Here is a 24654-nt window from a genome sequence, read left to right on the forward strand (position 1 = left end):
TAAATAAGAGTCAAGATTCAAGGTAGTAGGAGTTTGCAGGTTTAATACAGCATAAAGGACAGGAACAGGACAACCTGCACGGGAACAGGATGGCAGGGCCCTGCCAGGGGGGCCCCGACAGCTGTCGGGCAGGATCTGGGATGAGCGCGCTAACCTTTAATAACAGTACACAAGCATATATACTAAAACAGTTGCATTACAGTGAATACAATAGGCGGAGCAGTGGGTGTGGTCAATAGCAGTCGCGAAAGATAAGGGTGAAAGTGGGTGTAACAAGAGGCGTATACATAGACATGTGATGTAAACGTAACAGAATATGTCATAAATGGGGCGGAAACATGGAGGGGGCTACCTAAGGAGCCGGGACCTCTAACCTAATGGTGCGCGCAAACTGACAATGACGTGTTACTAGGAGAAGCTGGGGGCTATGAACTCTGTGCTAGGAGCAGAGACTGAAGTCTGGAGAGTCAGGGCGACATGTGCCTAAACAATATCTAGTATCTGATGTTTAGAGAACATGTTGATAGAATCCAAAAGTTATCGGGGTAAAGGCTAACAGATTCTAAGACTGGTGCATGCATTATTCTACATGTAGTGCGTGATGAAGAATATTAAATGACCATAAATACAGTATTTCTCTTGCATGGAGACGTAAAGGCTAGACAATGACGGAAACTATTGATGCGATTCAGTAGCTTAGGAATGCAGAGAAGGAGGACTGGACTGATAACTAGAAACAAAACATACTCTTGGCAGACTCAGAGGCAGAGCCAGGCTGAACCGGGCACTGTGAGGCAGGAAGTAAGTGAAGGGTCAGGAATACAGGTGGGAGCTGTATCGCTCCTCAGCGAGGATTCAGGAGACAGGAGCTGAATCTGGTGTCCAGGCCCTTTTGAGGCCTAGAAACGGGGACTTTACAATGAAATAACGTGCACACTGGGAAACGTGGCAACGTAACTTTACATAGGCCTGATATTCGTAGTATTCACGAGAACTGGAAACTGGCATACTAGAGATGGACACAACTGTAAGTGCGTCTTTAATCAAACATGGGGAATACATATGCATATTAATCATGCACACATAACATAAGATGGAGAACACGTAGGGACACAGAACATGGCAAAATTTACTTTTCCACACTATCTGTGCATTGACTTTCATTCTGAAAGTGTATTGTCAGTTTCGTGACATGCAAGGCTAACTGAATATATCTTTGAAAGGACCCTGCTCTCTCCAAGAGGTACAATAGCTCGCCATCAGTAGGCACAGAACCATCTTCCTAGAGCTTTGATTAACCTTAAGGAACAAGACGCAGTTTTACATGCCCTATGGCCCTAAGCTGACTACTTGTTATTTGTATGAAAAAAGGAAGCTGGTTTGTATTCTGTTAAGGTATTTCCTCACATAGCTATTGGTGTACTGCTCTTCTGCATGAGCCTTTTGCTCTGTTAGCTGCTTTCGCGTAGCCTAGTAACAAAGGCCTGCTAAGGCTGCATTTCTCTGTCATTCTTTGCCCAGTCAGATTTGTAAGGCTGCTGATACCTTTGCAGAGGCGTAACACAGGCCCTTGCAACCCCTGCGGGTGGGAAGGGTCCAACCATCCAGGGGGGGGCAAACCTTTCCGGAGGGCCCTATTTGAGCCCGAGGCCAATAAATGTCTGTGAAATGTGGTAGACTCAGGGGTCCCTCATCATATTCTGCAGGTCTGCCGCGCCATTTTTGCGTTACACCACTGGACGTTTGGTTCAGTAGTGCAAAAATACTACTCTTAATCCTTCTACCCTTTACTGCACCAAGGACAAGGTGGCCCTCAGTTAAACGTGGTGCTGAGTTATTTATTTGTAAATAAATAATGTTAGGGTACTAAAGGTGTTCTCAATAGCACCCTGCTTAATAAAAAGGCTTCCCACTCTTGATTCGCCGTCATGCTACTTTCTTCCACAATCCTACTTCTTTATCTCACTCTTGCAGTTTATTTTTCCTCCCTGTTTTCGCCATTTGTCACCTTTTTTTCTTTCTTTCTTTCTTTCTTTCTTTCTTTCTTTCTTTCTTTCTTTCTTTCTTTCTTTCTTTCTTTCTTTCTTTCTTTCTTTCTTTTCCCTTTCCGCCCTTTTATCTAATGTTAGCCTAGAGCTTTTGATTGTGCTAAACTTATATGTACAATAAACTTACTGCGAGAGGCAGTCGGCCGGCCCTTTTCATAGATAAGTCTTATTTTGTGTCATTTGCTCTATCGGCAACCACCGGCGGAAATTAAACACTCGTCATGCTCAACACCTTTCTTTACTAGAAGAGGTTTGTGTGTGCAGAAAACTAGCCAAATTACTCCTCCTTGTTCAAGGCATTAAAGTGTCTGGTAAAAAAAATTAAAATCCTGTGTTAGTGATGGCGACCATATTTCAGATTCGCTATCCAATTTTAAAAGAAATAATGTGGAAAAACGAATCCCAAAAATAAATATTGATTTAGCTTTATATGCACCGCCTTTGCCTGGTTGATCAAACACGTCCTTGAAAAGGCGAGAAGACTGTGGGCAGCCTTGTCTAAGGCTCTGCTCAGTACTGCAAAGGATTTACCACTCTACCCTGCTAAGTATTCGGTCATCGTTGAAATCTACATGCTTTCTGGATACAGAATCTGACAGTAATTCCCAGCAACAAGGAAAGTGTGTCTTCAAATTTTTATGGAGTGTCTCTAATGTCAAAATCGTTCTTCTACATGGCAGAACAAGCTTGTTTAGCAATGCCATTTTGTTGGTTTTAAATGGAGCAGCAGTTTTTCAAAGCATTTAGCGTATTGATCGTCAAGAGAAGACGCATTATTTAAATTTTAAAGACCCTCCATTGACTCCTGGATCCCACAGCTCAGCAAGCGGGTAAATTTTCCCAAGCCAATTTTCTTTGAACATTAGCGGATCTCTGGAGGAGATGAATAGGGTTAGTTTGTATTAGTTTTATGTTTAATCTCTTTCTGCCAGATCTTTTATCTTCCACCGGGAGAAGAAAAAGAATGGATAGCGTGTTCTACAGACGCCGCGTATAAACAGAAGCGAAGCCTGAGGTGCCAGCGAGATTAATAGGCTCCGGTGTCGAATCAAACTGTTCACTGGATCGAGCTGCTTGGGTTAAGCACTCTCCAGCGGTGTTTACTCGAGCAATAAACAAATGGAACTGAATCAATCCGGGAAACCGACCAAGGGCCCGCTGCCTCCTTTGGTAGAGGCAGGTTGTCCTCATTAGTTCGAACACTTCCATTTTTATGATTAGGTTTCCTGGGGAAGATGCTGATGGACATTGGAGCAACAGGGAAATTCACGTGCTCGTTGACTACGACCGCGCGGTCCTGCGCGGACACCATCAATTCCGTTTGGTAAGCTGACCAGTGTTTTTCAAGACTTATTGTGGAACTTGGCGCCTGTGACTTAGAAATGTCCCGTCGGTGGATTATGGGAATTGCAGTTATGACTGCCACTGATACCAATGGGAGTTTGAGGTCCCTAATTGGAAATAAGATTACCGCAAAATCTAAACATTGGGGCCTAGAGAGCAATCAAACAACCAGTGTATGCTGCCGTAAGCAGCCTTTTGACAACCAAAGATCTGCTTGTGATTTTGATCCCAGCAGCCCTTGCAGCTACCTGCCTAGCACATTTTCTGCTTGCTGGGGCAGTAAATCCAGTGCATCTGCAAACACTGCAGCCTTAAGGGATAAATTCATTTTTTTTATAATTAAAAGCTGGAAGGTTCATAGCACAACTGGCAGCTGGCCTAGGGGAACTTCAATTTGGCCAAGAATGGAGCTTCGAAGAATTTCTGATTTATGTTCAGTAGCACCGTTTTATGGAGCTCCTCAGGATGCCTCATTATGCCTCATTTTCCTTAATTAGATTGTGTTTAGCCTTTAAAGAGCTAGTAGCTATTGATGGACTGTACGGGTCTGACGAATAAACAGCAATCACAAACATTCTAGAAGCTTTACTTGTTTCTCAGATTGGGAAGCAGATCTTAGTTATGGTTAGCCAGTGGTAGCCGAAGCTAACTCCAGCTTGCCTTTCACTACCCCTGGCACAGCTCGTGTTACCCAGTATCTTAGGTATCAAGAAGGCAGAGTAAGCAGGTGTCAAGAAGGCAGAGTAAGCAGGTGTCAAGGAGAAAGAGTAAGCAGGTGTCAAGAAGTGTGTGGTTGAGGCATATGTGCGGTCTAGATGCGGGAATGGGCGGGCCCAGAAACAGGAAGGACTGGGAGAGGATGCAGTGAGGTAAGTGGGGCTGGGGATGAGTGTCAAGGACGCAGAGTAAGCAGGTGTCAAGGAAGCAGAGTAAGCAGGTGTCAAGAAGGCAGAGTAAGCAGGTGTCAAGGAAGCGGAGTAAGCAGGTGTCAAGAAGGCAGAGTAAGCAGGTGTCAAGGAAGCGGAGTAAGCAGGTGTTAAGAAGGCAGAGTAAATCGGTGTCTAGGAGGCAGAGTAAGCAGGTGTTGAGGAGGCAGAGTAAGCAGGTATCAAGAGGGCAGAGTAAGCAGGTGTCCAGGAAGTGGAGTAAGCAGGTGTCAAGGAAGCGGAGTAAACAGGTGTTAAGAAGGCAGAAGAAGCAGGTGTCAAGGAAGCAGAGTAAGTAGGTGTCAAGGAAGCAGAGTAAGCAAGTGTCAAGAAGGGAGAGTAAGCAGGTGTCAAGAAGGCAGAGCAAGCAGGTGTGAAGAAGGCAGAGCAAGCAGGTGTGAAGAAGGCAGAGTACGCAGGTGTCAAGAAGGCAGAGTAAGCAGGTATCAAGAAGGAAAAGTAAGCAGGTGTCGAGAAGTCAGAGTAAGCAGGTGTCGAGGAGGCAGAGTAAGCAGGTGTCAGGGAGGGAGAGTAAGGAGGTGTCAAGGAAGAAGAGTAAGCATGTGTCAAGGGAAGCAGAGTAACTAGGTGTCAAGAAGGCAGGGTAAACAGGTGTCAAGAAGGCAGAGTAAACAGATAAGAAGGCAGGTGCCGAGAAGGCAGAGTAAGCAGGTGTTGAGAAGTCAGAGTAAGCAGGTGTCACGAAGGCAGAGTAAGCAGGTGTCAAGAAAGCAGAGTAAGCAAGTGTCAAGAAGGCAGAGTAAGCAGGTGCCGAGAAGGCAGAGTAAGCAGGTGCCGAGAAGGCAGAGTAAGCAGGTGTCAAGAAGTCAGAGTAAGCAGGTGTTGAGAAGTCAGAGTAAGCAGGTGTCAAGTAGTCAGAGTAAGCAGGTGTCACGAAGGCAGAGTAAGCAGGTGTCAAGAAAGCAGAGTAAGCAAGTGTCAAGAAGGCAGAGTAAGCAGGTGCCGAGAAGGCAGAGTAAGCAGGTGCCGAGAAGGCAGAGTAAGCAGGTGTCAAGAAGTCAGAGTAAGCAGGTGTTGAGAAGTCAGAGTAAGCAGGTGTCAAGAAGTCAGAGTAAGCAGGTGTCACGAAGGCAGAGTAAGCAGGTGTCAAGAAAGCAGAGTAAGCAAGTGTCAAGAAGGCAGAGTAAGCAGGTGCCGAGAAGGCAGAGTAAGCAGGTGCCGAGAAGGCAGAGTAAGCAGGTGTCGAGAAGTCAGAGTAAGCAGGTGTTGAGAAGTCAGAGTAAGCAGGTGCCGAGAAGGCAGAGTAAGCAGGTGTCAAGAAAGCAGAGTAAGCAAGTGTCAAGAAGGCAGAGTAAGCAGGTGCCGAGAAGGCAGAGTAAGCAGGTGCCGAGAAGGCAGAGTAAGCAGGTGTCGAGAAGTCAGAGTAAGCAGGTGCCGAGAAGGCAGAGTAAGCAGGTGTCACGAAGGCAGAGAAGCAGGTGTCAAGAAAGCAGAGTAAGCAAGTGTCAAGAAGGCAGAGTAAGCAGGTGCCGAGAAGGCAGAGTAAGCAGGTGCCGAGAAGGCAGAGTAAGCAGGTGTCGAGAAGTCAGAGTAAGCAGGTGCCGAGAAGGCAGAGTAAGCAGGTGTCAAGAAGTTAGAGTAAGCAGATGTCAAGAATGCAGAGTAAGCAGTTGTGAAGAAGGCAGAGTACGCAGGTGTCAAGAAGGCAGAGTAAACAGGTGTCACGAAGGCAGAGTAAGCAGGTGTCAAGAAAGCAGAGTAAGCAGGTGTGAAGAAGGCAGAGTACGCAGGTGTCAAGAAGGCAGAGTAAACAGGTGTCACGAAGGCAGAGTAAGCAGGTGTCAAGAAGGCAGAGCAAGCAGGTGTGAAGAAGGCAGAGTACGCAGGTGTCAAGAAGTGCGTGGTTGAGGCATATGTGCGGTCTAGATGCGGGAATGGGCGGGCCCAGAAACAGGAAGGATCGGGAGAGGATGCAGTGAGGTAAGTGGGGCTGGGGATGAGTGTCAAGGACGCAGAGTAAGCAGGTGTCAAGGAAGCAGAGTAAGCAGGTGTCAAGAAGGCAGAGTAAGCAGGTGTCAAGGAAGCGGAGTAAGCAGGTGTCAAGAAGGCAGAGTAAGCAGGTGTCAAGGAAGCGGAGTAAGCAGGTGTTAAGAAGGCAGAGTAAATCGGTGTCTAGGAGGCAGAGTAAGCAGGTGTTGAGGAGGCAGAGTAAGCAGGTATCAAGAGGGCAGAGTAACAGGTGTCCAGGAAGTGGAGTAAGCAGGTGTCAAGGAAGCGGAGTAAACAGGTGTTAAGAAGGCAGAAGAAGCAGGTGTCAAGGAAGCAGAGTAAGTAGGTGTCAAGGAAGCAGAGTAAGCAAGTGTCAAGAAGGGAGAGTAAGCAGGTGTCAAGAAGGCAGAGCAAGCAGGTGTGAAGAAGGCAGAGCAAGCAGGTGTGAAGAAGGCAGAGTACGCAGGTGTCAAGAAGGCAGAGTAAGCAGGTATCAAGAAGGAAAAGTAAGCAGGTGTCGAGAAGTCAGAGTAAGCAGGTGTCGAGGAGGCAGAGTAAGCAGGTGTCAGGGAGGGAGAGTAAGGAGGTGTCAAGGAAGAAGAGTAAGCATGTGTCAAGGGAAGCAGAGTAACTAGGTGTCAAGAAGGCAGGGTAAACAGGTGTCAAGAAGGCAGAGTAAACAGATAAGAAGGCAGGTACCGAGAAGGCAGAGTAAGCAGGTGTTGAGAAGTCAGAGTAAGCAGGTGTCACGAAGGCAGAGTAAGCAGGTGTCAAGAAAGCAGAGTAAGCAAGTGTCAAGAAGGCAGAGTAAGCAGGTGCCGAGAAGGCAGAGTAAGCAGGTGCCGAGAAGGCAGAGTAAGCAGGTGTCAAGAAGTCAGAGTAAGCAGGTGTTGAGAAGTCAGAGTAAGCAGGTGTCAAGTAGTCAGAGTAAGCAGGTGTCACGAAGGCAGAGTAAGCAGGTGTCAAGAAAGCAGAGTAAGCAAGTGTCAAGAAGGCAGAGTAAGCAGGTGCCGAGAAGGCAGAGTAAGCAGGTGCCGAGAAGGCAGAGTAAGCAGGTGTCAAGAAGTCAGAGTAAGCAGGTGTTGAGAAGTCAGAGTAAGCAGGTGTCAAGAAGTCAGAGTAAGCAGGTGTCACGAAGGCAGAGTAAGCAGGTGTCAAGAAAGCAGAGTAAGCAAGTGTCAAGAAGGCAGAGTAAGCAGGTGCCGAGAAGGCAGAGTAAGCAGGTGCCGAGAAGGCAGAGTAAGCAGGTGTCGAGAAGTCAGAGTAAGCAGGTGTTGAGAAGTCAGAGTAAGCAGGTGCCGAGAAGGCAGAGTAAGCAGGTGTCAAGAAAGCAGAGTAAGCAAGTGTCAAGAAGGCAGAGTAAGCAGGTGCCGAGAAGGCAGAGTAAGCAGGTGCCGAGAAGGCAGAGTAAGCAGGTGTCGAGAAGTCAGAGTAAGCAGGTGCCGAGAAGGCAGAGTAAGCAGGTGTCACGAAGGCAGAGTAAGCAGGTGTCAAGAAAGCAGAGTAAGCAAGTGTCAAGAAGGCAGAGTAAGCAGGTGCCGAGAAGGCAGAGTAAGCAGGTGCCGAGAAGGCAGAGTAAGCAGGTGTCGAGAAGTCAGAGTAAGCAGGTGCCGAGAAGGCAGAGTAAGCAGGTGTCAAGAAGTTAGAGTAAGCAGATGTCAAGAAAGCAGAGTAAGCAGTTGTGAAGAAGGCAGAGTACGCAGGTGTCAAGAAGGCAGAGTAAACAGGTGTCACGAAGGCAGAGTAAGCAGGTGTCAAGAAAGCAGAGTAAGCAGGTGTGAAGAAGGCAGAGTACGCAGGTGTCAAGAAGGCAGAGTAAACAGGTGTCACGAAGGCAGAGTAAGCAGGTGTCAAGAAGGCAGAGCAAGCAGGTGTGAAGAAGGCAGAGTACGCAGGTGTCAAGAAGTGCGTGGTTGAGGCATATGTGCGGTCTAGATGCGGGAATGGGCGGGCCCAGAAACAGGAAGGATCGGGAGAGGATGCAGTGAGGTAAGTGGGGCTGGGGATGAGTGTCAAGGACGCAGAGTAAGCAGGTGTCAAGGAAGCAGAGTAAGCAGGTGTCAAGAAGGCAGAGTAAGCAGGTGTCAAGGAAGCGGAGTAAGCAGGTGTTAAGAAGGCAGAGTAAATCGGTGTCTAGGAGGCAGAGTAAGCAGGTGTTGAGGAGGCAGAGTAAGCAGGTATCAAGAAGGCAGAGTAAGCAGGTGTCCAGGAAGTGGAGTAAGCAGGTGTCAAGGAAGCGGAGTAAACAGGTGTTAAGAAGGCAGAAGAAGCAGGTGTCAAGGAAGCAGAGTAAGTAGGTGTCAAGGAAGCAGAGTAAGCAAGTGTCAAGAAGGGAGAGTAAGCAGGTGTCAAGAAGGCAGAGCAAGCAGGTGTGAAGAAGGCAGAGCAAGCAGGTGTGAAGAAGGCAGAGTACGCAGGTGTCAAGAAGGCAGAGTAAGCAGGTATCAAGAAGGAAAAGTAAGCAGGTGTCGAGAAGTCAGAGTAAGCAGGTGTCGAGGAGGCAGAGTAAGCAGGTGTCAGGGAGGGAGAGTAAGGAGGTGTCAAGGAAGAAGAGTAAGCATGTGTCAAGGGAAGCAGAGTAACTAGGTGTCAAGAAGGCAGGGTAAACAGGTGTCAAGAAGGCAGAGTAAAGAGATAAGAAGGCAGGTGCCGAGAAGGCAGAGTAAGCAGGTGTTGAGAAGTCAGAGTAAGCAGGTGTCACGAAGGCAGAGTAAGCAGGTGTCAAGAAAGCAGAGTAAGCAAGTGTCAAGAAGGCAGAGTAAGCAGGTGCCGAGAAGGCAGAGTAAGCAGGTGCCGAGAAGGCAGAGTAAGCAGGTGTCAAGAAGTCAGAGTAAGCAGGTGTTGAGAAGTCAGAGTAAGCAGGTGTCAAGAAGTCAGAGTAAGCAGGTGTCACGAAGGCAGAGTAAGCAGGTGTCAAGAAAGCAGAGTAAGCAAGTGTCAAGAAGGCAGAGTAAGCAGGTGCCGAGAAGGCAGAGTAAGCAGGTGCCGAGAAGGCAGAGTAAGCAGGTGTCAAGAAGTCAGAGCAGCCGCGGGCCGTGGAGGGAGTTACGGTGGGGCAGGGAGGCGGGGAGGGGGAGGGGCAGGGTGGAGGGTTCTAAAAGCAGGCATATGGATCATTGCAGGTAGGTACACAATTTAATTAATAAAACGAAATTCGTAGCGCGCACAGCATTGCTTTTTGCAATGCAGTGCGCGCTACGAATTTCGTTTTATTAATTAAATTGTGTACTTACCTGCAATGATCCATATGCCTGCTTTTAGCACCCTCCACCCCGCCCCTCCCCCTCCCCGCCTCCCTGCCCCACGGTAACTCCCTCCACGGCCCGCGGCTGAGTCAGAGTAAGCAGGTGTTGAGAAGTCAGAGTAAGCAGGTGTCAAGAAGTCAGAGTAAGCAGGTGTCACGAAGGCAGAGTAAGCAGGTGTCAAGAAAGCAGAGTAAGCAAGTTTCAAGAAGGCAGAGTAAGCAGGTGCCGAGAAGGCAGAGTAAGCAGGTGCCGAGAAGGCAGAGTAAGCAGGTGTCGAGAAGTCAGAGTAAGCAGGTGTTGAGAAGTCAGAGTAAGCAGGTGCCGAGAAGGCAGAGTAAGCAGGTGTCAAGAAAGCAGAGTAAGCAAGTGTCAAGAAGGCAGAGTAAGCAGGTGCCGAGAAGGCAGAGTAAGCAGGTGCCGAGAAGGCAGAGTAAGCAGGTGTCGAGAAGTCAGAGTAAGCAGGTGCCGAGAAGGCAGAGTTAGCAGGTGTCACGAAGGCAGAGTAAGCAGGTGTCAAGAAAGCAGAGTAAGCAAGTGTCAAGAAGGCAGAGTAAGCAGGTGCCGAGAAGGCAGAGTAAGCAGGTGCCGAGAAGGCAGAGTAAGCAGGTGTCGAGAAGTCAGAGTAAGCAGGTGCCGAGAAGGCAGAGTAAGCAGGTGCCGAGAAGGCAGAGTAAGCAGGTGTCGAGAAGTCAGAGTAAGCAGGTGTTGAGAAGTCAGAGTGAGCAGGTGTTGAGAAGTCAGAGTGAGCAGGTGTCAAGAAGTTAGAGTAAGCAGATGTCAAGAAAGCAGAGTAAGCAGTTGTGAAGAAGGCAGAGTACGCAGGTGTCAAGAAGGCAGAGTAAACAGGTGTCACGAAGGCAGAGTAAGCAGGTGTCAAGAAAGCAGAGTAAGCAGGTGTGAAGAAGGCAGAGTACGCAGGTGTCAAGAAGGCAGAGTAAACAGGTGTCACGAAGGCAGAGTAAGCAGGTGTCAAGAAGGCAGAGCAAGCAGGTGTGAAGAAGGCAGAGTACGCAGGTGTCAAGAAGGAAAAGTAAGCAGATGTCGAGAAGTCCGAGTAAGCAGGTGTCGAGGAGGCAGAGTAAGCAGGTGTCAGGAAAGCAGAGAAAGCAGGTGTCAGGGAGGGAGAGTAAGGAGGTGTCAAGGAAGTAGAGTAAGCATGTGCCAAGGAAAGCAGAGTAACTAGGTGTCAAGAAGGCAGGGTAAGCAGGTGTCAAGGAAGCAGAGTAAGCAGGTGTCTAGGAGGCAGAGTAAGGAGGTGCCAAGAAGGCGAAGTAAGCAGGTGTTAAGAAGGCAGAGTAAACAGGTGTCGAGAAGTCAGAGTAAGCAGGTGTCAAGAAGGAAAGGTAGGCAGGTGTCGAGGAGGCAGAGTAAGGAGATGATGAGGAGGCAGAGTGAGCAGGAGTCAGGAAGGCGGAGTAAGCAGGTGCCAAGAAGGGACAGTAAGCAGGCGTGAAGAAGCCAGAGTAACTAGGTGTCAAGAAGGCGGAGTAAGCATGGGTCAAGGAGGCAGAGTAATGCAGCAGAAAGTAAACAGGAGCCTAACTGCCATTTTAACTGTCCACAGTGTGGCCTATTTGCTAGTCCCCTAACCTCTCCGCTGCAAAGAGGAGGCGTTTGAGGGGCAGTGGCATTGCAACGTTGCCACAGGCCTAATGCAGAAGGGAACACGGTCCGAGCTGTCGCCGCAGTTGGGTATTAAAATTCAACCACAATTGAGGTGCAGTGGACACATCACACCTAGAGGGCCCCATTCTGCTGCTCTAATGATAGCTCTGCCACCATTGATGCCATCAGGTAGGTGAAGAGGTCAACCTGGCGGCGTCATTAGGGATCAGTGGCTGGGTGATGTCAGTTCTCTTTTTCTGGGCGCAATCCATGCTTAGAGCAGATTTGGCAGCCTCCTAGTGCTTAATTATGTCAGGAGCACTGGTCAGCACAAACGCTATGCATGTTATAAATAGAAGTTAGTATGCAGTTTCACATTCAGTACATCTTTGCTGGCAAATGGCACAAGGGAGATACATCTCCGTCTATTGAAGTCGGTGTTGTGTTTTCTTGAGCATTCTTTCTTTGGGTCTCTTCTTTCCATTTGTCATTGCAGTGTGGTGTCAAATTTGCATAGCAAAGTGTAGTGTATGGCAAGTTAACACACACTAGTGCGTGGTTGAGGCAAATGTGCATTCTAGAAGCGGGAATGGGTGGGCCCAGACACAGGAAGCATCGGGAGAGGACGTGGTGAGATAAGTGGGGCTGGGGCTGAGTTTTGAGGGTGTGGGGATAGTTTTTAGGACTGAGGGGGTCAGGTTGTTTTCAGGGCTTGGGGAAGTTTTTTTGGCTTGGGGGGATGGGGAAGTTTTTTAGGACTTGGGGGGGGTCGAGGTAGTTTTTAGGGCTTAAGGGGGGTCAGGGTACTTTTTTGGGCTCAAGGGGGTTGGGTAGTTTTTAGGGCTGGGGGGGTCGGGTTTGTTTTTAGGTCTCACGGGAGGGTCGTTTTTTGGGCTTGGGGGGTCATGTAGTTTCCAGGGTTCAGGAGATTGGGGTAATTGTTAGAGCTTGAGGGGTGGTTTTTAGGGTTCGGTGCAAAGTACTTTTTAGGGTTTGGGGGTTCGGGTACTATTTAGGGCTCAGGGGCAAGGTTGCGATGATTTAGGTGGGGCTGGGTTTTGGGGTGTGGGGTAGTATTTAAGAGCTGAGATGGTTTTAGGACATGGGTGCAGGGTTGTTTCTAGGGTTTGGGTAGGCCCGGGCAAGTTTTTTGGGCTCAGGGTAGTTTTTAGAGCTCTGGGTAGGTACGGGGGGTCAGGTTTGTTTTTAGGGCTCAGATAATTTTTAGGGCTCGGGGGTTGGGTTCCTTTATGTCTGGGGGGTATTAGTATTTTAAGTTTCATATAGTGCTAGCTAGACCCAAAGGTATCAGAGCACTTTGCATGTTATGTGATAACGTTTACAAGAGGTACATGAGGGGATTCATTAGAGTCCTAGTTGAACAATACAGCATAGAGTGGTTCTAAAGTCACACAAGTATAATACAAGGACGCACTGAGGAATAGCATCAGTTGTACGCAGGATTGTGAATGAGTCGACGGGCAGGAATCCTGAAGACTCAATGATTATCCCAGGTATAAATGATCACCATGCTAAACCAGGAATCGGAAAATATAGCTGAACTTGGAAAATAGCTTTTAACCCCTTGGCTGCAGCGGTAATTCTGCTGCAGCGCTAGAGGGGTGGGGGGGCGCGCGGCACCGCCATGCTCGTGACGGAACCACTCCGTCACGAGCCTCGGGCGCGCTGTGCTTGTGACGGAGGGGTTCTGTCGCGGCCTCGCCCGCTCAATAGAACGCTATGTAAAGCCGCAAAATCGCTGCCGCGCAGGGGTGGCGGCCGGGCCGTGACGGAACCACTCCATCATTAGCACAGCCCGTCCGAGGCTGGTGATGGAGTGGTTCCGTCACCAGCACCCAACGGGTTAAGGGCTCAGGGAGAGTCGGGGTAGTTTTCAGGGCTTGAGGGGTCGGGTCGTTTTTAGGGGTCGAGGGGGGCAAAGTAGATTTTAGGCATTGGGGGTGTCAGGGTACTTTTTATGGCTTGGGATAGTTTTTAGGACTCACAGGGGGCCGAGTTAGTTTTTAGGGCTCAAGGGTGGTCGGGTTTGTTTTTAGGGCTCGGGGGAAGGCTTTGGTTTGAACTTTACCACACATATCCCTTTACCAGTCATGCCTTTACCACAACATTGCTTGGTAAAGGCATGCATGGTAAATGAATCCGTGGTATAGGAATGTGTGGTAAAGGAATGTATTGTTCAGACTCATTTATGGTAAGGGCAGCATTGCAGAGGCATGCATGGTTTAGCCATGCGTGCCTCTATCATACAACCCTTCAAACTTGGTGCGTTTCAGCCCCACCAAAAGTTTGTATTGTCTTCCTCCCCTACTCCAACTTCCGCAGACACGGACGATGAAAGGTGATTCAAGGACAAAACTGTATTCATGCTGACCAAGTGGAGATTGTAGTTTGGAACCATGGATACAGGATTTAGCCCTTCTACTCTGCTCTTTTCCTCGCCCTCTCACTCTCTCGTCCATGGCGCTCATGGATCTCCGGCCACAGATCCATCATGAGTCGTAAGACACCTCTCCTGTCCCCGCCTGGTTCACTGTGCTGATATCGGACACGTCCCATCACTGTTAACTTCTCCCATGAGTATCCATCTTTCCCATCACTGTGCACCTCTCCCATCCCCATCAACAGATCTCCTGTGACTGTGCACCTCTGCCAGCACTGTCCACATATATTCTGTGACTCTGTACCTTTGCTATCACTGTCCAGACCTTCTGTGACTGTGCACCTTTGTCATCACTGCCCAGATCTTCTGACTGTGTACCTCTGCCATCACTGCCCAGATCTTCTGAGATTGTGCCCTTCTTCCGTCACTGCCCCGATCTTCTTTGATGGTGCACTTCTCCCATCGCTGCCCACAGATCTTCTGTGACTGTGCAACTCTCCCATCACTGCCCAGATCTTCTATGACTGTGCACCTCTCCCATCACTGCCCAGATCTTCTATGACTGTGCACCTCTCCCATCACTGCCCATATCTTCTGTGATTGTGCACCTCTCCCATCATTGCCCTCTGCCATCACTGCACAGATCTTCTCTGATTGGGCACCTCTGTCATTGCTGCTGAGCTCTTCTGTGATTGTGCACCTCCCATCACTGTCCACATCTTCGGTGACTGTGCCCCTCTTCTATCACTAACCAGATCTTCTGTGAGTGCACCTCTTCCATCACTGTCCAGATCTTCGGTGACTGTGCCCCTCTTCCATCACTGCCCAGATCTTCGGTGACTGTGCACCTCTTCTATCACTAAGCAGATCTTCTGTGAGTGTGCACTTCTACCATCACTGCCCATGTCTTCTGTGACTGTGCACCTCCCTGATCACTGCCCATACCTTGCGATTGTGATCCTCTGCCATCACTACTCAGATCTCTGTGACTGTGCACCTTTGCCAAAACTGTCTAGATCTTCTATGTTTGTGCACCTCCCATCACTGCCCAGAGATCTTCTGTGACTGCACCTCTCCCATCATTGCCCGGAACTTGATATGAGATATCTGCTCAGTGCTCTACATAGGGGTAGTATGCGCTATACAAATACCATACTACAGTAGAATGCAATGATCTTATTTAACACTCACCAGGGAGATGCAGGAGGACACTACTGTTTCACTTCCGCCCCTAACGTCAAATTATGAACAAAGTAAAATCCCAAATTGTTACTCTTGCCACCTGCAGTCTAGTGGGGAGGTGGAGCGGTCTAATCAGTTATGCCGTTCCAAAAGTAGCATTTCCCATTTTTAATGTAAAAGTAAGCAGTGATGGCGTGGGAAATGGTACCAGGGACATCGGTGATGATGTCATCTGTGGCTTACGTGAAGTAATAAGCAGTGCAATGGGAGTTATGGTTTTTGTACTTTGACCATAACTGGCAGATTTCGATGTTTTTTATTGTGATGTGTATTGTATGTAGGGGAAGTGATCAAAACACTCTCATTTGGTAGGGAGTATATTCGAAAGGATTTTATCCCATGGAAATAAGATGTTCATTGTATATGTGAGTTGTTTAGCTAAATGTAGTCAAAAGGCAGCCATGCGCCCGTACAAGGTCAAAGTCAAGGACACCGTTAAGGAGTGAATGGAGAGGTAGGTGGGCTCTGGGGAGCACTGAACTTTAAGTCATACAAAATATTATGGGGAGTAAATGTTCGATTTGAGTTTTACCATAAATTTACGCATGGGGATTTACCGCTTTGCCAACAGTTCTCAAGCACTGCATCATGGCTGGCATTGGTAGCTTCCTTAGGATATGCCTCCTTCACAATAACGTCTCCCAAACATAGGTATATGCCTGAATAGATTTCCAACTAAAATGTTAAACTCTGGACATACCCTTCGGGGTCGGTGGATCAGACGGATCAGACATCTACAATAGGTTGCATTTTATTGAGTCAAAATAAGCTGGGCCTTATTTAAATGGAAGATGTGGGCAGTTTTAGCAAATAAATTCAGAAATCGGTAGTTCGGCAATACTTCTTTGTTAAACAAATGTTTTGCAGTAGAATGTAAAAGTGTTAAGTTCTATCCACTGACCTTTCGTTTGAGAGTCAATGCAATAAAAGCAGAAATTAAAGCAGTCATGATGTACTTGCCTGGAAGCTGTGACCTTTAAGATGGGAGGGAACTGGTGGTCGGTTACATCCAGTGCAGAACATTTATTTTAACATGCCCTGGCTCAGGACCGGGGTTAAGTCTTGTCAGCTCATCTATGCACTAACATGGTCTGAGCTGGAGACACTAACCCCAGGAGTGCCTGGGGATTGTTACAGTAAATCTAAAATCAATAGAGAAAAGGTGAAAAGGTCAACTCTTGCCAAAAAGTGCAGGTAATTTCATTGACATTCCCGGGGGAGGGGGGCTTCACAATGGCATATTCAATTCTGTTGGAGCAATTTTCAGTCGTCAAATTAGCCCTGGGAAAGCCAATAGCCTCGGCTTGTGTGTAGTGGAAAGGTTCAATAACACAATTACCAAAGTTAGGGCATGCTCAGTAGGAATGCACTTTTTTCTCGCGCACAGGAGTTGACAGGAATCGTTTAATTCAATTTGTGACCGCTCAACTCGCTGGGAGGGACAACAGGTAGTTTGGGAGGTGTTAGAAGCATAGTATAAGACCATCCTGAGGACATCAGATATGCCACATTAGAGGAATGTGGTCAGATCCAGGATACAACCACATGCAAGGGCCTCCAGAAACTGGAATTTGCTTTTGAGTTGACCAAGTGCAGTGATGGTGGAACAATATTCTCAGCATGAGGTCAGGCCAATGCCTTCAGTCACTAAAATCACAGAGGCTTTGAAAAGATAATGTTAATGAATGAACGAGAGGGATAAGTAGACAAATCCCTGGTCTACTTTGGCATGGGCGTACGGGGGACGCGATTCCCCTTCACACAGTTTCATAAAAATGTGCACCTGCAGATTGTTTACTAGCATATATTAATAAAAGTATAACATGTGGTATTCTTGTGGTGTGATAGTTATGAGTAATTTACAGTTGACTCTTTTCCAATGGAAAATGATATCTGGGTGCTAAAAGGTCACAAAATACAAGCACTCGACAAGTTCCACAGGGTCAACTTTCCTAATAGTCTGTTTCTAATTACAGTTTACGAAGTCATAAAGGCAAGCTTAATTCATGAAATGCTTACGTCTTTTCAGCAGTAGCTGGTGGTAGTTGTAACTGCAAAACGTGTCGTTTACTCATCAAATCCCGTATTAAATAAATGTTTATTTCAACAACAAAGGATTACAAAGAATAAAAACTAAAATGCTTAGTAAAATTACAATTTTACCATATCGATATCAATATCTCCTATAATAGAAATGTAAAGTGATTTTGATGGCCTTTTACAAAGATGACCCAGCGTTTGATTATCTGAGATGCTAGCCCATGTGCCAAAAATATCAAAGCCTAAACTGCATTTAGGTAAGTCTTACATCTGGCTCCAGGTGGCAAGGAAAAAATTATAATTCTACATCTTTGTGTGTAAAGAACTGGGTAATGTAGTTATTATTTCCAGGTAGGGTAGTTATATCAGCCCCACATACTCAACCTGCTGTGCTACTAAGAGACAACTGTTTGAATTGTCCTCAACTTGTAGTTAGAGTAAAGAACATTTTTAAATTGTAGTTTCTGTGACCAACCCCAACTCAAATGGGACAGGGCATGACTGGCAACCAAAATCAGGCTGGAAAAAATATCTAAGCCCTCTCCACGCTGCGGGATGCTACGAATAGCATGAGAGTCTAGGGTCTTCAATGGTTGGACCTTGGTAGCCCTTCCATCTCTCAGAGAAGCCCCCCCACCTCTGTTTCCTGACCACCAGAAAAGCACAGTAACCAGTCTGGCCTCTAGCCTGGGGATGTTTCAGGTGCCTGGCCAAACCCTACACGCATGATCATTTCTGTGTAGTTCTTATAAGGTACCAATCTGTGCTTGTTGTATGTCATGTTGTATGAGAGTTGATGTACTACTGGCAGAACTCCAAGTGGATTTTAACTCTAATTCCACTATTGAGATGCACGTGGGTCCCTCTCTTGGTACATCTGTCCATCAGATACTCGCCATGCCCAGATGTAGATCTATATGAGCTGCAGGGAATTGTGTGGGTGACAGCCGGGCTTTTCCCGTCTGACACAAGCCACCACTGTGGGAAAGACCATCACAAATAAAATGGAAGGGGAAATCATGGCCCTCAGAAGTCTTATGTTTTGTTTAAGAAACACTGCAAGGAATACAACTACCATGTCAATAATGCATTAGTAGAAATAATGAATACTCCATACTGTGCAATAGCAAAATGCTACTGGGAACACTGTGCCATGTAACAATGCTCTTTGCAGTAGTAGATAGACCCAGGAAATAACAGTGGATCCCTAGAACCTGGCCCCATAACATTGTGCAATTAGAATAATACCTTTTTCATGATTCTATGCAGAAAAGTAATTTTTAATATTACTTTCATCGTGTATCATAAAAGATGTTACCTGAAAGGAAAATAGAGTAATACAGAAGACTGGTTAAATCAGTGAAGAAGGTCAGTAAAAAGTCAGTTTTTAAGACCATGTTGCCTCATTTAAAGGTGCATTCTGCGTGGAGATTGGTATGTGCTAATTACATTTTTGCTAAAATACTATGCAGTTGGTTCAGTCTTACTACAAGAGTTACTCTTCGGTCTGCTCCCGGTAGACACTTGGACCTTTGCTATATCAACTTGTAGTCAGTCAAAGTTCACCTCTGACGGCTAGTGCCTTAACCACTGCTTAGTTTGTAACATATTTAGGGCCAGGACTCCCATTGGTGGGCCACTGCAGCTTGCACCATGCATTCCCCCTGCCAGCTCAGACAATAGCAGCACCAAGACAACTACTAACCATCACACTCCTACAAGTGTGGCAATTCAGACTATTCCAGGCCCCAACAACTATGAGAACGGCTTGGTGGCATTTATTGGTCATTTTTGATGTACCTTGAATTGGTAAACTGCTGTTGTGCACTTCTCTAAATTGCACAAACAGTGCCACCAATGGGCAGTCTTTCATAATTGCTGGTGCTGACAATTACGTGCCGGTGCTGAGCACCAGAAACCACTGGCACAAGTTAAGCACTGGCCTTAACCCTATGTTATTGATCATAAAGAGAATCACTCGACCACTGCTATACAAACTAGGAGTGTTCCTCTGAAGGGTAGTCACTCAAACCTGTTTTCTTGCTAATGCAGATAATCACTCAGAGTTCTCATCTTTCGCAAAAAACAGAAGTGTGTTAGATACGTGAGCCATATATAACATAACATTTTAGAACGAAAATGTTTTGGCCCATAAGGGTCAAAGTGACAATGACAACACACGCTTTAGTTCTGACTTCACTCAGAGTCCCTCTGTGAAAAACGTTGTTGTGAACTGTACAGCTGTAACTATGTATGTTATGTACAGCTCTGATAGAGCTAGCCATGAATTTGAATACCATATTTTGAATCTGGTTATTCATTGCTATGACATAAGTGGAAAAATAAATATTGTTCTTCCATTGTTGCTACATCACAAGAGAATGTGCTTGCTCGAGTCTCCACAGACAGAAGGAAGGTGGGAAAACACAGATGGCGCGCTGTCTCCACCAACCACCCTATCCTCCTGTCGTATCAGTTCTCCTCAGACCCACACTGACAGGGGGATTTCAAGCCTCTTTGTCAGTGCTAAGCACAGGGTGCAGGGAGCCAATTTTCTTTTTTTCTTCTTATAATCAGGAAGGGGACGTTTTTTAAAGGGAGTGTAATGTGAGTGGATTGGCAGGAAGTAAGCATTTTTTTCATTTGGGGAGGGGAGGGTACATGCAGAGGGTGCTGGGTTGGTTGGAAGTACACCAGGAAACTTTTGTAAGTATTAGGGATGGGAGGTGTGAGTAATGCTGAGTGTGGTTTAGGAGGAGAGCAGGATGCCAGGTAGACTTTCTTTCAAAAATGTGGTTGGAAACAGGATTCATGGCAAGAAGGTCGTAGGACACAAGGGCCAACATTACCCGTTACATGATACTGCTGGGGTGCCAACTTTGCACACAAAATGAATGTTACTGTGCAGTAACGTACTCCAGTGTTGTGCAGCTGTGAGTTAATCCCACAGAGTGTGACATAACTTTGCGGTCTACCAGGTGAAAATCTGCCCTGGTTGGCCTGTTGTGGTGTAATTAAGGCTTTTATTTACCTCCTGCTATGAACTTTGAGCTGGGATGAAAGTGTTGGGCAAGGGTAAAAGGAAGTGGGGGCAGAAAAACCCCTCCCTTGCCAAAAAGAAATGCTTTGGTAGGGATGGAACCAAACGTTTCTGCTGTTGGAGCCAAATCCTCATGTTGTTTTACCGGCTTGTAAAATCGGATCAGATGTTCCCACCTTCGCAAAACACGAGTGTGGGAGGATACCACCCAGGGCCGGCGATAGGCATGGGCAGTGTGGGCAGCTGCCCAGGATCCCTGTAGTCAGCCCTCCAACTTGGGGCCCGCACCAATGCGACAGTCAGACCACAGCATGAAAGGTGACACCGTGCAAGTGCACCACCTTAGAAGGTCCCCCTCCCCTGGTCTCACTGCTATGGTGTAGCCAAGGGGAACCCGAGGGGAGGGGGCCCCACATTTCCAGTTGCAAAAGACACATTCCTCATGTTTGTCCTGCAATTAGACCTCCACCCCCCTCACCCATGCAGAGGCACAGCAGGAAGGCAACCCTCACACCTTCAGCCCTTGATGAGCTGTTAAAAGGTGCTTTTAGCTGGCTGAGAGGGAGGGGCTGCAGCTTCAGGAGCATGGGCATCTATTCAGATGCAACCAGCCCTGAATATGTCACGTCTATGCAATTTAGAGGGGCCTCGCAGCACATTCCCTTTCTGCCCAGGGCCCCAAAAGTCCTAGAACCGGCCCTGATACCACCACACAGATTCGTAGTGAGGTCCAAGTTGTATGCAAAGCAGGGAGCTGTAGCAGATAAGACGTGTACTCCTGTTCCCTGATACGCAGGTAGGGATTAAATAAGGGGTGCATACATAACATAAAAATTAAGATAGACAGCTATTAATAAAGGGGCTGTTTTTCACCTCCGGGTTCTTCGTGGCATAGACAACTTGAGTTTTGCTCTCATCTACTTAACCCCTCCCATGCTCATGACGAGCTCAGCTCGTCATGATCCACGGTTCCTGATTGCTCAGGACGGGCTGAGCTCGTCATGACCGTTGGAACGCTCACACGTGGGGCTAATTCCCCTGCTGTGCTGAGCGTTCCATTAAACGGGCGTGTTCGTGACGAGCTCAGCTTGTCATGAGCACACGAGAACCGTGGCTCATGACGAGCTGAGCTTGTCATGAGCACCGGGGCGCTGTGCCCGAACACACAGCAGAGGAATGTGCCCCGCAGCCAAGGGGTTAATATCGCTCACAGCAGAAGCGCTCTGTGAAAAACGTCCTTGTTATTCACCCATTATCCATTTATGACTCAGTATCTTATCCGTGGCTCTTCTAGAGAGCCATTAGCGTGAATGGCTGGATTATAAATCCTGTAAATTGCTGCTATGATGTAGCAGAAGTGGGCAGCAGAACTTGTTGACCACTGTTGTTACGTCGCCAAGGATTTCCAGGCTGCTCCGACAGGGCTCTCTCCGAAAGCCCGTCAACTTGTTGCAGAAAACCAAGGATCACAGCTCTTGGTGGGAAGAGAAGGGAAGGCACAGCACAGTGAGTAGTAGGGGTGGGTGGAAGGAGGCCATGTATTTTTTTTTATTTTGTGGCAGGAAGGAAAGGCCAGGTAATGTATGGCTCCCCCATTACTCATTTCACTTTGTAGCTGTTAAAAGCAGAGACAAATGATTTTGGGGGCCATATGTAACATAGAACATAGCTGAGTAAAAAGTGAATCGTGGGATGTTTCTCCCCTCTGGTTCTGAATGACATCATAGACAGTTGGAGCTTCACTCTCGTCACTCAGAACCCCTAGGCGGAAAACATCTGCTTAATTTACTGTTTCCCATCTATAAATATATGTGTTATGAATGGTTTCCATAGGAATCCTCTATCGTTTACACCAGATCAATGACTCTGGTAATGCACTGCTATGACATAGCAACAGTTGATAACAAAAGTGATCGCCCACAAAGGCCCTCCTGGCCAAGCTGGCAGGGCTCGCTGAGAGCCTGTCAGTGGAGCCCTACTTGTTTGCTTTGAATGAAAGTAGACAGTACAGCTGCAGAAGGGGGTCGGAAGGCAGGGTAGGTGGTGAGGTTGATTATTATTTTTTTCACATTTGGGACTGGAAGACGAGGCTCCCCCATTACTATTTTGCCTCAGCCTAGCAGTTATTATTTATTTATGTTTTAGAGTTTTATATAGCGCAAACAAGACCCGAGACATCGGTTATCAGAGCACTTTACATGAGCGCCAGTTTCATTACATTAGGACACATTCATTTTTTTTTTGTTAGGCATGGGGAGATTAGGGGGTATATGTATCAAAGGATATATTTGCGATTCTCAAATTGCGAATTTTAGAGAATCGGTATTTGAGAATCGCAAAACGCTATGTATGTAGGATTTGCAAATAATTTTGCGAATCCTACATATTCCTTTCGCTATTAAGGAATACCTTCCCTTTCATTCCTATGGGCTTAGAGGCCCATAGGAATGAATGGGAAGACATTCTCAATTTGCGATTCTCAATTAGAGAATCGCAGATTGAGAATGCAATTTCAAGGGTACCAGGGTGGCAAAAGGACACCCTCTTGCACCCCTGAAATGTGCATGTGTGCACATGTGGCACACATACATGCCGTAAGGGCATGTATGTGCGCCGCATGGCACTTTAAAAAATGCAAAAAAGGGTATTTTCAAAGAAATCGCAAATTACCACCAACTTGAAGTTGGTGGTAATTTGCGATTTCCTAAGGAGAAATCGCACAACTTGGGTGCGTTTTACATTGCATTTAATGAATCGCAAACTGCGATTCCTTGAATGCTTTCGCAAAATAAGCAATCACAAATTTTGCGATTCCCTATTACATCCCAAAAGGCTTTTTCCCATCGCAAACGGGAAAAAGCGTTGATTCTCAGAATCGGCCCGTTTGCAAACGGGCTTCATACATATGCCCCTAAGTGATTTGCCCAGAATCACAGGATGTTGACCGTCGATGCCGAGACTCGTACCTGGTTCCCCAGCTTCCAGGTCGACCGATCTAGCCGTAAGGCTACATCCTCTCCCCTTATGGGGGCAGATGATTATGTGGGCCATTGATAACATAAACTTATAGCTGGGTAACCATGAGTTACTGGAATGTTTTTCACCTCGGGTTTCTGAGTGATGCCATACATAACGCAACCTTCGCTCTCATTATTACTTAGAACTTTTTGGAAAAACATCCCTGTTACTCACTTGCCCATCTATAATTCTTTAGGTTGTCAATGTTTTTTTTGAAGGAATCCAATATCCTAAAAGATGGGTTTGACATCTTCTGTGAAGTCTCTGGAGTTGATAATCAGTTTGTTGTCAAGTGTAGTGGCATCATGATGCTTGCACTTGCGTTCGACAGCCTTCCCCAAGGACTATACCACTGGACCCTGACACAGCTTCTCACCTCTTCTTTATCTGTCCTTGGAGACAGGTTGCGGATGGGAAGTGTAGGGAGGTAGGCCATACAACAACAAAAATGTTGTTGTTAATAAAGCTATGCAACGCATAATTCAGCCAATCTTTGGGCATTTGTTTGCGCCTTATCAATTGATAAATCAATGTTCTCTTGTTCCAGATGTCTGGGAGGTAATTCGGAACACTTTAGCAGAAATCAGCCCCATAGGTGATACTTTTACAAGTACAATTCTATATGTCACTTTCATTTCCAGGCACTATGGCAGGTGCTTCCAGCAAGAAAGTGCAGCCTCCTATCTTTTTCTGCGATATGAATATTGTGTTCAGGTCCATGCGGCAGTTCATTTATCACCTTGCCAGGGATCTGAAACTGTAATTCCGACAGCAGGCTACTGACAGCATTGCCTGGTCCATTTACCCCGAGAAGTCAATCAGCAGAATTATTAGACTGGCAAGCATGCACCTTGGCAGTTTCCAGCATGCATGCATGCAGAATACGCAGTCGAAGCCAGCCAGAATCTTACAGTGAAAAATTGATCTGGCTGACAGAACCATTCTTGTGCACCTGCTGAAGGGCGGGAAGAGCGTATTCCACCCTACCGCGGATTCTCATTACAGCCCTTCCGCGAAAGCCGCTCATGGGTGTGGCTTCATAATGGATTGCCAAACAGATGGGTTGTGAAATGCACAGCCCATCTGTCTTTATCATACTCATTTCCTTCCCCCCCCCATTTTTTTATTTTTATTAAAATGTTAATGAATATAGTTCTTATTTATTATGCAGTGGCATGTGCAACATCCCTTTCCAGAAAACAAATGTAAAATTCTGTACCAGCAGCATGCATCGCCTTGAACATTTGTCATTGTGTTTCAGCTAATGTATTCACGTCCAGTGCATTTTGTTTCTCTCGCAGACTCTCCGTGGAAGGTGCATTTATCGAACGTCGACCCTAAAGTGACCACCGCCACAGTTAGCGGCCTGACTCCAGCCCGTACCTACCAGTTCCGCGTATGCGCTGTGAACAAAGTCGGGAAGGGACAGTACAGTAAAGAGACCAGCAGGTACAAAAGAAGCTCACCCCTCCTTTAAGTTTACAAGTGATCTATACACTTTCAAATTCATGATATTGGGTCAAGGCATCAATTGGGAGAGCACTGAGTTGCAAAAAAGTAGGCAAAATAGAGCAGCTAAAACACAATACTACCTGAATTTACTTAATAGAAAGTGTGACATGACTTAGGGTCTGATTTAGATCTTGGCAGATGCGTCATATAAATTGACATATAAATTCCATTATATCCTATGGGATTTGTATTTTGGCGGACGTGATATCCGTCACCGTTCTGATGAAGTAACCCGCCTACCGTGATCTAAATTAGGCCTTTAATTTACATTTTGTAAGCTTGT

At 46.8% G+C, this 24654-nt stretch overlaps 1 protein-coding gene across 2 annotated transcripts in view; it reads left to right on the forward strand.

Annotated features, from left to right (window-relative positions):
• Positions 1-24654, forward strand: part of SDK1 (sidekick cell adhesion molecule 1) — a 2171476-nt gene that overhangs the window by 1624129 nt on the left and 522693 nt on the right. For both annotated transcript variants that reach the window (XM_078665001.1, XM_078665002.1), the window contains exon 15: positions 24161-24308. In XM_078665001.1, the coding sequence (XP_078521127.1) occupies positions 24161-24308 (148 nt within the window). The remainder of the gene's footprint in view (positions 1-24160; positions 24309-24654) is intronic.

Source organism: Lissotriton helveticus, chromosome 10 (assembly GCF_964261635.1).
Source record: "Lissotriton helveticus chromosome 10, aLisHel1.1, whole genome shotgun sequence".
Lineage (NCBI taxonomy): Eukaryota > Metazoa > Chordata > Amphibia > Caudata > Salamandridae > Lissotriton > Lissotriton helveticus.